Raw genomic sequence first — 12,745 nt, 5'->3', positions numbered from 1 at the left:
AACCAGCACCAGATGTGTGTGGGTTGTACCTTGCAACCATTATCTATGCGACAATAAAAGGAAGACAGAAGGAAGCATACTAATTTTTCATAACGGCCTACCTGCCTACGTATCTGCCTACGTACCTACCTGCCTACCTACCTGCCTACCTACCTGCCTGCCTCGCCTAGCCTGGCCTGGCCTGACTGGCCTGCCTGGCTTAGCCTGCCGAGCCTGCCTAGCCTGAATAGCCTGCCTAGCCGTAAATAACCTGCCTAGCCTGAATAGCCTGCCTAGCCTGCCTACAAAGCCTGCAAAGCCGGCCTAGCCGGCCTAGCCTGCCTAGCCTGCCTAGCCTGCCTAGCCTGCCTAGCCTGCCTGGCCTCCTCCTCCTCCTCCTCCTCCTCCTCCTCCTCCTCCGACCGACCGACCGACCGACCGACCGACCGACCGACCGACCGACCGACCGACCGACCGGCAACCTAGCCTAGCGTTGCCTAGCCTGCCTGCCAGTCGGTCGGTCGGTCGCGCGAACATAGTGTTTTTGCATGAAATATTTAGTGAAAAGTAAAGAAGGCCCGCAGGTCAGTGCCGCATTCTGCAACATATAATGTTGCAGACGTTCAGTATACAACGTTGCAAAGCAAGGCCCGGTCTCCTTGAGACGTTCAATCCTGCATCTAAGAAAAAGATCAATTTTCTGCCCTCCGAAAGATTTTATCGTGGTGTCTAATACAAAAATAAAGTCTACGAGGTCAGTTGCCTCCCAGTGCGCCGGCGCAGAATAATACAGCTTCGTTGAAAGGGGATTCTCAGACGATGATGCATCGGCCGCTGTCAGCGCACCGATGCGGCCGGGCGCGAGCGTTCCACGCGACTTTATTCGATCACGTCGTGGCCCCTGTTTGCCGTGGCGGGAAACTACTACGTGAATAAACTGCCACGCACACGCGTCCACGTAAAATAAAAATTCTCTCAGGGCGCTCGCTTCAACCGCGTGCGTGCTCGCGAGATGCCAGAGCAGCGAAGGTAATCCGGAAGCATTTTTCCGCGCGTTCCAGCAAAACAAGCCTCCCGTTTTCCTCTGAGAACGGTTCTTTTATTTTGATTCACTCCTGCTCTAAGCTTCAAGGCACCGGGAAAGAAAAATATTAACGTTGAGCCTAACGACGTAAAGTGGGAGCTAGAACAAGGGACGAGCGAGTTAGCATTTCTGAGTGGCGCTTCTCATGCAATATACAACGTGGCCGGGAGTTCAGATTTAAGGCGTCATCAAGAATTCATGATAATGTAGAGAGTCATTTAGGCGGCACAAAGACTGACGCCGGCACGTCGTTGATGCGGGATATATACGGTTTAGAGGAGAGGAGGAAGATTTATTTACGTTTTAAGCTACGAGTGCCTTCAGAAGCTGCATCGACGAGCGGAAACCTTTGCGCTGTTCTTCTCCGCGTGCCACCGCAGGGGGGAGTTGCATGCCGGCGTTTGACTTCACGTGACGTCACATGCGCGCTGGCAATAGTATTCACATAGTCGTCAAACAGACGTCACATTTTCGCGTGACATAGGTGGCAGGCGGGCTAGAACGGGAACCGTGACTGATATGCATGCATAAAACGAGTGTAATAAACGTTGGGTCATCGATCAAACATGCTTTATCCATGCCACGTAATTACACGCAACACGCAGAATACACTCCATATACCCCTTTGATCACGTAGCAATATCATGAATAACAAGGCATAACGATAATAAACAATGCAAAACAATGCCCGCTCATTGTTAGCGCAGCAAATTCGCACTTGGCGTAACTACGCAAATCTTCTTCTTCTTCTTCTCCTCTCAAATCGACCTTAATTCTTCCTCCACCTCCACCTTTGATGATGATGATGATGATTGTGAAAACATTTGAATTAGAATTAAAAATTGCTTGTTGGTCCCCACCCACTCCGGGAGTCCACTGGATCATGCAGCCGCTCTTGCCCCTTTGTCATCTCCTGGTGAACTTCCGGGTCTGAGCTGGACAGAGTTTCCTACTACCCCTCGATCATCGCTTCTTTTATCCGTCTCTGCTTTGACAGAGCGGAATAGCGCGCCCTCTTCAGTGACCGCTTCCACAATCACAGCGTGTCGCGTGCCGCTCGAGAGAAGAGGAGAAAGCAGAATGCGAGACGACAGTGCAGGTCACGCAGGCCGGACAGCTATGCAGCGGCGGTGGATTCTGCTGTGGTTCGCGGCGGCGGCGGCGGCGTTCTCGTGGTTCCCGCTCCCGGTCTGCGCTCAGCCGCTGATCGCCACGAAATTTGTGCTGCACCCGGTCCGCGGGACCAACGCCAGGGCGACGCGCTACCGGCTGGCCCCGGTGGTGAACCCGGATTGCAGCGGGGACATCTTCAACGAGTACGCCAACACATGCGACTACACGGGCTTCCAGTGGCGGGGTAACGAGGGCACGTTCGCAGTGAACCCCGCCCAGAGGTCAGTAACAGGGTGCACGTTCGGACAAGTTGCTCTTGTAGACATTTTCACATAGACGTCAAGGAACCCCGCCTTATTCAACGCTGGACTTTGGGAGCAACTGTGAGCGCAGCCTCATGAAACTGCCTTAGACATATGACTGATAAGAAACGCTATTAGACGCCGTAGTGAAGAGCTCCGGAAGTTTCCACCCCCTGGGGTTCTTCAACTTGTACTGACCTCGCACAGTACACGGGCCTCTAGAATTTCGCCTGCATCGAAATTCCACCGCCGCGGTTCTATCCCGACCACAGCGGTTAACCGCGGCGGCTGAATTTCTTTGGAGGAGAAATTCTACAGGCCCATGTACTGTGCGATGTCAGTGCATGTTAAAGAACGCCAGGTGGTCGAAATTTCCGGAGCCCTCCACTACGGCATCTCTCATAGCCTGAGCTGCTTTGGGATGTTAAACCCCATAAACAAATCAATCAAACGCTCTTCGTACGATATCTCTGCGATAAAAAAAAGCAGGCGTTCCGAAGGACATGAAAAAGTGTTCAACCTTAAGAACACCGGATAGTTGTCCTTGTATTAATTGCGGTTTTCAGTCTCATTAGTGGGAAATGCTGATGCCCATCGGAGTGTCCAGTAACTAGGGTTGCGATTGCGCATTTGCGTTTTGTTTATATGCCACCACAATCACCATAGCGCGCCACTCTGCTGAGGGTGTCCACGTAGTTCGGTGCAGTAAGCAGTTATGGCTGGTGGACGTGGAGAAGGGGGGGGGGGGGGGGGGGGGACATTGATGGTGACAGCGATACCGCGATTTCGCGTAAACTAAAAACAATATTGGCGTAAGATACGCAATGTACGGCAGTTACGAATGAAGAGATTTAACTAAAAAGTTCTGTTAGTTGATGTGCATCATTACTGCACGAGAAATTTAAAAAAGCGTGTCGGGCGATGCTTGGAAAAGATACTGCTGTGATGTCTTTACGCATAAGAAAAACTACCTTTTCTTCTTTTTTTTTCATCACCCCGCCGCGGTGGATCAGTGGTTACGGCGCACGGCCGCTGACCCGAAAGACGCGGGTTCGATCCCGGCCGCGGCGGCTGAATTTCGATGGAGGCGAAATTCTAGAGGCCCGTGTGCTGTGCGATGTCAGTGCACGTTAAAGAACCCCAGGTGGTCGAAATTTCCGGAGCCCTTCACTACGGCGTCCCTCATAGTCTGAGACGCTTTGGGACGTTAAACCCTAATAAACCAACAAACCAATAAAAAATCGTTAGGAATTTTTGATGTCGGGCTGATGCGAGAACACAACATATTTTGCCTTTTTGATTAATTTGGGACGACTCACCACGATTATATCATAATGATATCAGAAATTCAATATCCATTTTTGGAAGGGAATGTTCATATGAAGATCGCCAAGACATGAAAGGATTCGGGTTACACACGTCGCCGGTTCGAATTCCTGCCTCAAGCTGGGCTCTAACTTAACTATTAAGTTTATGCTGCACGAAACGCTGAATTGTATCACATAATCTAGAATATTTTGCGGCAAACGGTTGGCCAACAAATTTTAAACGAATATCGGGACTAAGTGGCTCGACTTTGTCGCTTGCCAGGCGGGGTTGTACATACCGGATTGACATGGGCTAGCTACGAGTTGTGGTGCTCGGGCATCACACTGCTGCCAGTTATTAGTTCATTCCATTATGTAACCACCTCGGTTACCATGGAAACCACGGGAATGCAATGTCGTTGCTATGGAGGCCGCCATCTTGGATTCTATCCGTGGAATCAGCATAACTCGAAGGCTCGAAACGTGACCAGAAGAGCTAACGCTCTTCGCACAGCATTTTTGCATGGCAAAAGTATTTTCCAGCATCGACGACACAAACAAGGAAAAAACGTATCTAGTTTCCTCCGCTGATTTTTTTGGCGGAATATACAGTTTTTTCTAGCGATCGCAAATATGTTTTGACGGGCTCGACTTGATATAATAAAAGAAGCACATCTCTGGACCCAGGAAGGATCTTTTGGAAATTGTGGAAAATTTGGTTAGTGCAAAAAGGCCGTTTTACATTTTTTTTGTTCAACACTACGCGAGTCGCGTAGCCATTTCGCGGAGGCCATACTGCGCATGCGCGAGGAGCAGTGACGTCACACGGCGCACAGCTGGCGCGCCGCCGCCGTCGCTGCGCGGGTCACTCAGAGGTGCCGCCGCCGCGCTCGCTAGTTGCGCATGCGCAGTAGCGCCGCATAGCCAGCGTGCCGGGGCCGCCGCCGCTGCCGCGCGCTCTCCGTCGCCTCTCTCTCTCTCTCTCTTCGTTCCAGGTTTAACCACAGCTAAACGACTGCCAATTTTTCCGGTTACCTTTTAATTTCCTCCTCCCTTCACCGGGTATTTTCGGCAATATTTATGCATTTAAAGCTTAGTAACCTTTCCGCAGAAAATCCAAAATTAAATTACCGAGATTCTGAAAGCTTGTAATTCTTCCAAAACTGCGGAAGAAAAAATAGTAGCCAATTTCCAGCCTCGACGCAGGTACGAACTTCATTCCGCGCGTTGTTTCTCGTCCTGTTTCTGCTCCGGGATAAAAGAAGTTGTGAACCACGAGCACAGCTCGGTCTCTAGCCATTCGAGTCGCAGGATGGTTTCTTACTCCAGTGCCGCCGTGGTGGCTCAGTGGTTATGGTGCTCGGCTGCTGACCCGAAAGACGCGGGTTCGATCCCGGCCGCGGTGGTTGAACTTCTTTGGAGGCGAAATTCTAGAGGCCCGTGTCTGTGCGATGTCAGTGCACGTTAAAGAACCCCCAGGGGTCGAAATTTCTGGAGACCTTCACTACGACGTCCCTCATAGCCTGAGTCGCTTTTGCGACGTTAAACCCCATAAACCAAACCAAACCTTACTCCAGCGGTGACAGCCGCTCCCATACTACCACTGCAGGTTCGTGGACTCGCCTATCAGGGCCCGCATCGACATTTTCCAGTTCATCATCCTCGCGGACCCGCGTTACATCGACATAAAGAAGTTCGATACGTACTACAGCTTCGGCGATGTCCTGGAATTACCCGATCCCTGGAACTTCTACGAGCTCCCGGGGAGCGAATTCTTCGTGAGTTCTCACGCTAACCACATTTCTATAAGTTCGAATTTAGGTGTTCAAGTGAGCGCTGTTAAAAACGGGCCCAGGAGATGTTTTAAATCTGGGTAGATGCACATGTACAACTAAAAATTGAAATTAAGCGCAAGCCAGTGAAGGCTTCGGAAATTAATCCGGATGTCTTTCCTACGGCGTCCCCGATAGCAGCAAAATTACGGCTCGTAAATCAATCAATCAATCAATCAATCAATCAATCAATCAATCAATCAATCAATCAATCAATCAATCAATCAATCAATCAATCAATCAATCAATCAATCAATCAATCAATCAATTAATCAATCAATCATTAAGTCAATGAATCAATTATTAAGTCAATGAATCAATAATTAAGTCAAGCAATCATTAAGTCAATCAATCAATAAGTCAATCAGTCAGTCGACTGATCAATCAATCAACCAGTTAACCGATCGATCGGATCAGTGCACGTTAAAGAACCCCAGGTGGTCGAAATTTCCGGAGCCCTTCACTACGGCGTCCCTCATAGCCTGAGTCGCTTTGGGACGCTAAACCCCGATAAGCCAATAAACCAACCAATCAACCAGTTAATCGACCAATCGGATCAATCAACCAGTTAATCGACCAATCGGATCAATCAACCAGTTAATCGATCGATCCGATCAACCAATCAGATCAGTCAACAAGTAAATAATATAAAATAAATAAATCAATGAATCTCAGCCGAAAAAAACAAGAGGAAATCTGTCGTCGCAACAGGATTTCTGTAACGTTTTTGCCCATGAATTTGTACAAGCAGAAATTTTTGTAACAGAGTTTTGTGTAGTTACTACAGGAGAGTATACTCTACAACTGAAGACTACAGATGACTTCTTCAGAAAATGTACCCTTCCACAGAAAAATACTATTAAACGACAGGAACGCCTGTCATTACGACAAAACAGCAGAAAATTTCGCGGTATTTTTTGACACTGTCCTATCGTTTCTCTCGACCGGAAGTACTGCTCGTTAAATGAACGAATCTAAAGTGTAATACCTAATGGCGCAATGGAAGGCACTAACCTGCTATGATACCCATGTAAGCGTGTGACTTTGACGTATTGAAAGTTTATAATGTTTTGAACATTAATTTGAACATAATTAAGAAATTAACAAAGAAAAATCACGCGCCAAAAGTGAGACGATTTTTCGTATTGGTTCCATGCCCAGTGTAAACAATCACACAATGATTCGAGACCTAAGCGCTTGCTGCCCTTCGAATCGGCTATACCTGTGCCGAGGCACACATACCTTAGGCTTAGTGGACACAGTCCACAGACAGCGCATTCGTCTCTCCCCGCGACCGTAGCTGATTACGTCGGTGCAGCTGAAGGTGGTGAGCGACGAAGACGGCACGTACGCGAGGTATCGCGGGCCCACGCTGAACTACACGTACCCGTTTCCGGGAGAGTACTTCATCACGGCGTCCCTGCGGAACCGGACGCGCCGCAGGATCAGCCGCATCAGCGTGACCAAGGTCACGGTCATCGCCGATCCACAGCCTTGCCAGCCTCGCCTTGAAGTGAGTGTTGTTTGATCCCACGAAGAAAGTCTCCTCCTTTCGTTACGTAATGGAATTGTGTGTTTGTTTGTTTATGGGATTTAACGTCCCAAAGCGACCCAGGCTATGAGAGACGCCGTAGTGGAGGGCTCCGGAAATTTCGACCACCTTGGGTTCTTTAACGTGCACTGACATCGCACAGTACACGGGGCTCTAGAATTTCTCCTCCATTGAAATCCAACCGCCGCGGCCGGGATCGAACCCGCGTGTTTCGGGTCAGCAGCCGAGCACCATAACTACTGAGCCACGGAATGGAATTGCGTAGTTTAGTCATCAGACAACGAGGAGTAAGTGAAGTTTTGTACGAACATCTAGCCAACCCTTACAGAAAAGTTTTAGACAGTCGATAGAGTGTCTATAGACTTCTGTCTGTACAGTCTATAGACTGTCTAAAATGCCATAGACAGTCTATAGACAATCTATAGATTTAAGACCATACACGTTTAGTAGACTTTTGTCTATAGACAGCCTATAGACTATGAATAGACAAAAAGCAATATATGTAGGAAGTCAATAGAGTCATTAAGAAGTCTATAGACTGTCTATAGACCATTTTTATATGGGTTAAGACTGCTGTATATGTCGAGAGGGGAATTATGCGGACTCATCCTTGGTAAAATCGTCAACAACAACATGAATGAGGCCGCCGCGATGGCTCAGTGGTTATGGCTCTCGGCTGCTGACCCGAAAGACGCAGGTTCGATCCCGGCTGCTGCGGTCGAATTTCGATGGAGGCGAAATTCTAGAGGCCCGTGTACTGTGCTGTGCCAGTTCACGTTAAAGAAACCCAGGTGGTCGAAATTTCCGGAGACCTTCACTACGGCGTCGTTCATAGCCTGAGTCGATTGGGGACGTTAAACCCCCATAAACCATAAAACAACTTGGGTCAGCTACAGTGCACTCCAGGGCTCGGATTTAGCTTTCGCGTTTAGAAATACTCTTGACGCAGACAAGTTTATTTTTGTCTTTAATCAACTAATTCATTCTTCAAGTTGAATAAGACTGTAGGGTAGAGTCTTCCATCACTTGGATCTTTTAGCTGTCGACGGCGCAGCTCTTCTGGTTCTGTCACTGGACTACCCACATACCCCCCCCCCCCCCCCCCCCCTTCCTCTCCAACCTCCATCAGTGATCACGAATATCACCATCAGTCTTCAAGGCGGCTCATTTTTTTTCCTCAGAAACACTCCGCAAGTAGACACGGACAATATGAAAATTTTGAAGGACCGGTACTGCCTTTAACGGGATTCTTAGGGACAGCTTCAGCGACGCGCACTACTGAATCTAGCCCGCGTCGTTTTACCTCGATGTCTGCGGTACGTGGATTTCGGCTGCGCCTACTGCTGGATCTTGACGGGCTGATTAGGTTTGTTCGCAATATCGTACCCGCCGTAAAGCTTCTTCCCCACAAGGGTTCTATACCTCTATTGCGTCTTGATGCACTGAGCGCCAGTCACTGCGGTTTAGCATTTAGCAAGCGGCTTCGATAACATTAGAAGCCTTACCGCGGAAAAAAAAATTGTCGACGGTATAAAATTCGCTCATTGTCTGGAAAAATGTGACGTCATCAGATCGGATAATTTCCATTGGATGGAGAGAAGCGACATCACCAGAGAGGATAGTTCCCATTGGCCGGAGGAAAATGACGTCGTCAGACCGAGTAATTCCGGGCGCCGTGGTGGCTCAGTGGTTATGGCTCTCTAAAGAAGCGGGTTCGATCCCGGCCGCGGTGGTGGAATTACAATGGAGGCAAAATTCTAGAGACCCGTGTACTGTGCGATGTCAGTGTACGTAAAAAAAAAAAAAAAAACCCAGGATGTCGAAATTTCCGGCGCCCTTCACTACGGCGTCGCTCATAGCCTGAATCGATTTGGGACGTTAAACCCCATATAAACCAAACTAAACCGAATAATTTCCACTGGCTGGAAGGAAATGACGTCAGAGACCGGTAGTGACAAAAATACGTTTTTGTCGCCAACACCTCGAGACAACTGCGGGAAACCTCTAGATGATCCGAAGCGATGTTTGGCTGTGCGCAGACAGACATTTAGGGCTCCGCAAACACCTGCATGCACTAATGACAAAGTTTGATGCAAGGCATCAACGGCCTCTGTCTATTTCTATCGCATTGCCTGCAAGCAAAGTAGTTAGGGGTCCTCGTGAATTTTAAGGCGTAAGCCTTTTTTGGCCCATGAGTGGGGTGGACGGAAGTTGTCCTCGCGAGCATAAGTTGTATAGTAATTAAAATAAAATATAAAAGTTGATCAAGCAACAGTTGATAAACAACATATGTTTAATGAAATCCGATCCCGGCCGCGGCGGTTGAATTTCTATGGAGGAGAAATTCTAGAGGCCCGTGTACTGTGCGATGTCAGTGCATGGTAAAGAACCCCAGGTGGTCGAAATTTCCGGAGCCCTCCACTACGGCGTCTCTCATAGCCTGAATCGCTTTGGGACGTTAAACCCTCAGAAACCAAACGAAATAAAAAATAAAAAACACGAAGAGCAAAATAAATGAAAAATATGTGTTAAAAATAAAAAAAAATAGAAAAAATAAAGAAAGTTAAGAACAAAGTAAAAATAAACAAAAAATGAAAACACGGAAGGAGGAAAAGAGAAAGAAGGAAAAGCTTTCGCTTTTCTGCTCTTAAGCAGACTTAAATGCAGTCCTGTAATTTTTGGTTTCCGAGCAACTGACCCCAACAGCATCCAAGAGCGGTCCAAGTGGTTGAGGGACTCGGGAACAATTTCGTTCCTTCTCGCCGACAGGTCAGCTCAGCCAGCAAATGGCGCACACGAGACCGACCGCAGCTCCGGAGAGAAAGAGAAAAGCTGTTTTCCTCTCAGGCGGAGATCAATTCGGCGATCTTACCGGCCTAGAGGGGGCGCTTCAGTTTATCCAATACGGTGACACTATGGAGAACTAATTCTGGGCGTAGCCCAGGTAGAATCGTGCTTGTTTTAAAGTCGCATTAAACTCGCCTTTGTCGATGCTAGCAACCTCATGTGAGTCAGTAGTTCGTTTCTCAGTGGTGTAAAACGTCTAAACGAGAAACAAGTTATAAATCGCTGTCTAGCGTGTGAAAACGGCTGGCGTGACTGCGGAGCTGCGGACGCTAAACGCGCACTTGGGGGAAAATTTAAAATCAATAAAATCGACGTTGGAGAGTCATACAATGAACGAAAGCAAGCTCACTTTCTTTTTTCGTTTCTCCGTATAAGTGAACAAGTTTTCAGCGAGTGTCGCGTGGCTGGAGCAGAAAACAAGCAAGAAGCGTTCTCACTGTCGTAAGAGTTTTAAAGCTGCCCTCGTCTTGATTTTTATCTGACTTATAAGTTTTAATGACCACGTGCTGCATCAGATACAAATATAGATTTTTAGCCGTTTTAGTGTATATGTTGGGAGCAATATGTAGTCACCTTTCCCGTGCACTATATTCTCGGAACTACTGTGCCTTGCACTTGCTGTTTGTTCGTGAGCAGATGATGGAAGACATTTAATGAATGGAAGGTCAGTATTATCTTTTTCTCCGCTAAATTGGTAAATTGGTTTTTGAGGAAAGCAAATGGCGCAGTATGTCTCACATAACTCGGTGGACACCTGAACCATGCCGCAAGGAAAGGGAGTAAGGAGGGAGTGAAAGAAGGAGAGAAAGAGGTGCCGGAGTGGAGGGCTCCGGAACAATTTCGACCGCCTGGGCATCTTTGAGGTGCACTGGCATCGCACAGCACACATGCGCCTTTTGCGTTTCGCCGCCATCGAAACGCGGCTGCCGCGGCCGGGTTCGAACCCGGGTACTCCGGCTCGGTAGACGAGCGCCTTAACCTCTTGAGTCACCGCGGCTGGTCCGGTTCTATCCGCTTCTTGCCATACGCCAGTCTGAGTTCATGTTTCCATTAGCAGCGAAGGCATGGGACGATAACGCAATGAAAGATTAATATAAAAAAACTAGTGTTCGAGTAAATCGTTGTACCAACACCATTACCTCTCAGTGGATAACAAATCAACATACTCGAAAGCCGTAATAAGGACTATCATTACATGGACATTCATGCATCAAACTCCTCGCCTTTCCGTTATTCGTTTCTGCTCAAAGACTGTTAACAAATAGCGCTTGGTATTTACATAGGTTCACGAAGATCATCTCTTCAGAAAGAGAGGCTCGGTGCCTGATAAGAACTGCGTCCTTATGAACCTGCGAGCGCTGCGCTACACAGTGTGGTGGTGGTGGTGAAAAACATTTATAATGCAATAAATATTTACAGAGAGGTGATTTGGGTAGGCCCTATTGGCCCTTTCCCCTAACAATACTAGGTGGGGCCCCTATTCCGGGGCCCCATTGGCAAGCAACGCCGCCCGCGTCCGGTGAACCAAGGCCTTTTGGGTCTTTAGGTCCTGACAGCCGAGCAGGGCCGCCTCCCAGTCCTCTCTGGTGGGGTTGGGGTTGGGGGGGATAGATGGGTTTGACTGACACGCCCAAACCATGTGGAAGGTGTCAGCCACCTCCCCACAGAACTGGCACGCGCCATCAAAGGATGTATTGAAATGTTTAAGCACCGCCGGGCACAGTACAGTGTTAGTAAGAATATTGATGAGGAGGCGCTCGTCAGCGCGATCCAGACCCTTACAAGGGGCCGGGTAGCGCCGGTGCTCCTCCTTGTAGTAATCGGTGATTTGTTTGAATGTAATGGCCAGATTGCCTGATTGGGAGTACCCTTCCAAGGACAGGGAGATAGCCCGGGGAGAGAGTGCGCGGGCGGCCTGATCGGCCTGTTCGTTTCCCTGGAGTCCCTGGTGACCGGGGGCCCAAATCAGGTTGCGTGGAGTTGGATCTTCAGATCGACAGCTATATTCCAGTATGCGCCAGGCAAGCGGGGGAGCCCAGCCCAACTCGTAGTTCCGACAGGCCCCTCGCGAGTCAGTGATGATGTGTTTCGACTTGGGAGTAGTGAGAGCAAGAGCAATGGCAATCTCCTCCGCGTGTGTTGCGCTGTAGGCTTTGAAAGTGAGCCCGTTGACTGTGTTTGTGTTGTGTACGACTGCGGCCGTGTACCACACCCCGTGGTGTGGGCCGGCAACGTCCACGTAATACACATGTTGTTGGTTACCATAGTATCGCGCCAACGCTTCCGCGCGCGCCTGGCGACGACCGCTATGGTCTTCTCTGGACATGTTGCGGGGAAGGGGTCGGACCCGGAGGGCGCGTCTCCAGGGTTCTGGCACTCTCTCCCTTTCCTCAATATGGTAGTCATGTTTGATGTGTAGCCGGTCCAAGAGGCGGCGACCGGACGTGGTCTGTGCAAGACGCGTGTATTGGTTGACTAAGTGGGCCTCTCGAAGCTCCCGGAATGTGTTCACCACGCCCAAGGCCAGAAGTCGCTGGTTGGACGTGGTGACCGGAAGGTCGAGAGCCCGCTTGATGACTTTCCGGTGGATGACCTCCAGTTGGTCATCATCATGTTTGCGCAGGTGCAATTAGGGGGTTGAGTAGAGGATTCGACTCGTTACGAAAGCATGGGCAAGCCGCAGTGCATCCTTGCTTCGTAATCCGCCCCGCTTGTTGGAGACCCGGCGG

The 12,745-nt window shown here is 49.1% G+C and overlaps 1 protein-coding gene across 1 annotated transcript in view; it reads left to right on the top strand.

Moving 5' to 3' along the window:
* The first annotated feature begins 2,182 nt into the window (after positions 1-2,182).
* LOC149366023 (polycystin family receptor for egg jelly-like) overlaps positions 2,183-12,745 on the top strand; it is a 31,023-nt gene continuing 20,460 nt past the window's right edge. The window contains exons 1-3 of the mRNA XM_089569572.1: positions 2,183-2,457; positions 5,395-5,563; positions 6,918-7,130. Of these exons, the coding sequence (XP_089425698.1) occupies positions 2,183-2,457; positions 5,395-5,563; positions 6,918-7,130 (657 nt within the window). The remainder of the gene's footprint in view (positions 2,458-5,394; positions 5,564-6,917; positions 7,131-12,745) is intronic.

The sequence above is a fragment of the Amblyomma mixtum genome, chromosome 1, assembly GCF_055824585.1.
Source record: "Amblyomma mixtum isolate Tamu chromosome 1, ASM5582458v1, whole genome shotgun sequence".
Taxonomy (NCBI): domain Eukaryota; kingdom Metazoa; phylum Arthropoda; class Arachnida; order Ixodida; family Ixodidae; genus Amblyomma; species Amblyomma mixtum.
Note: the sequence above shows the minus strand (reverse complement) of the source record. Positions and strands in the feature narration are given on the sequence as shown.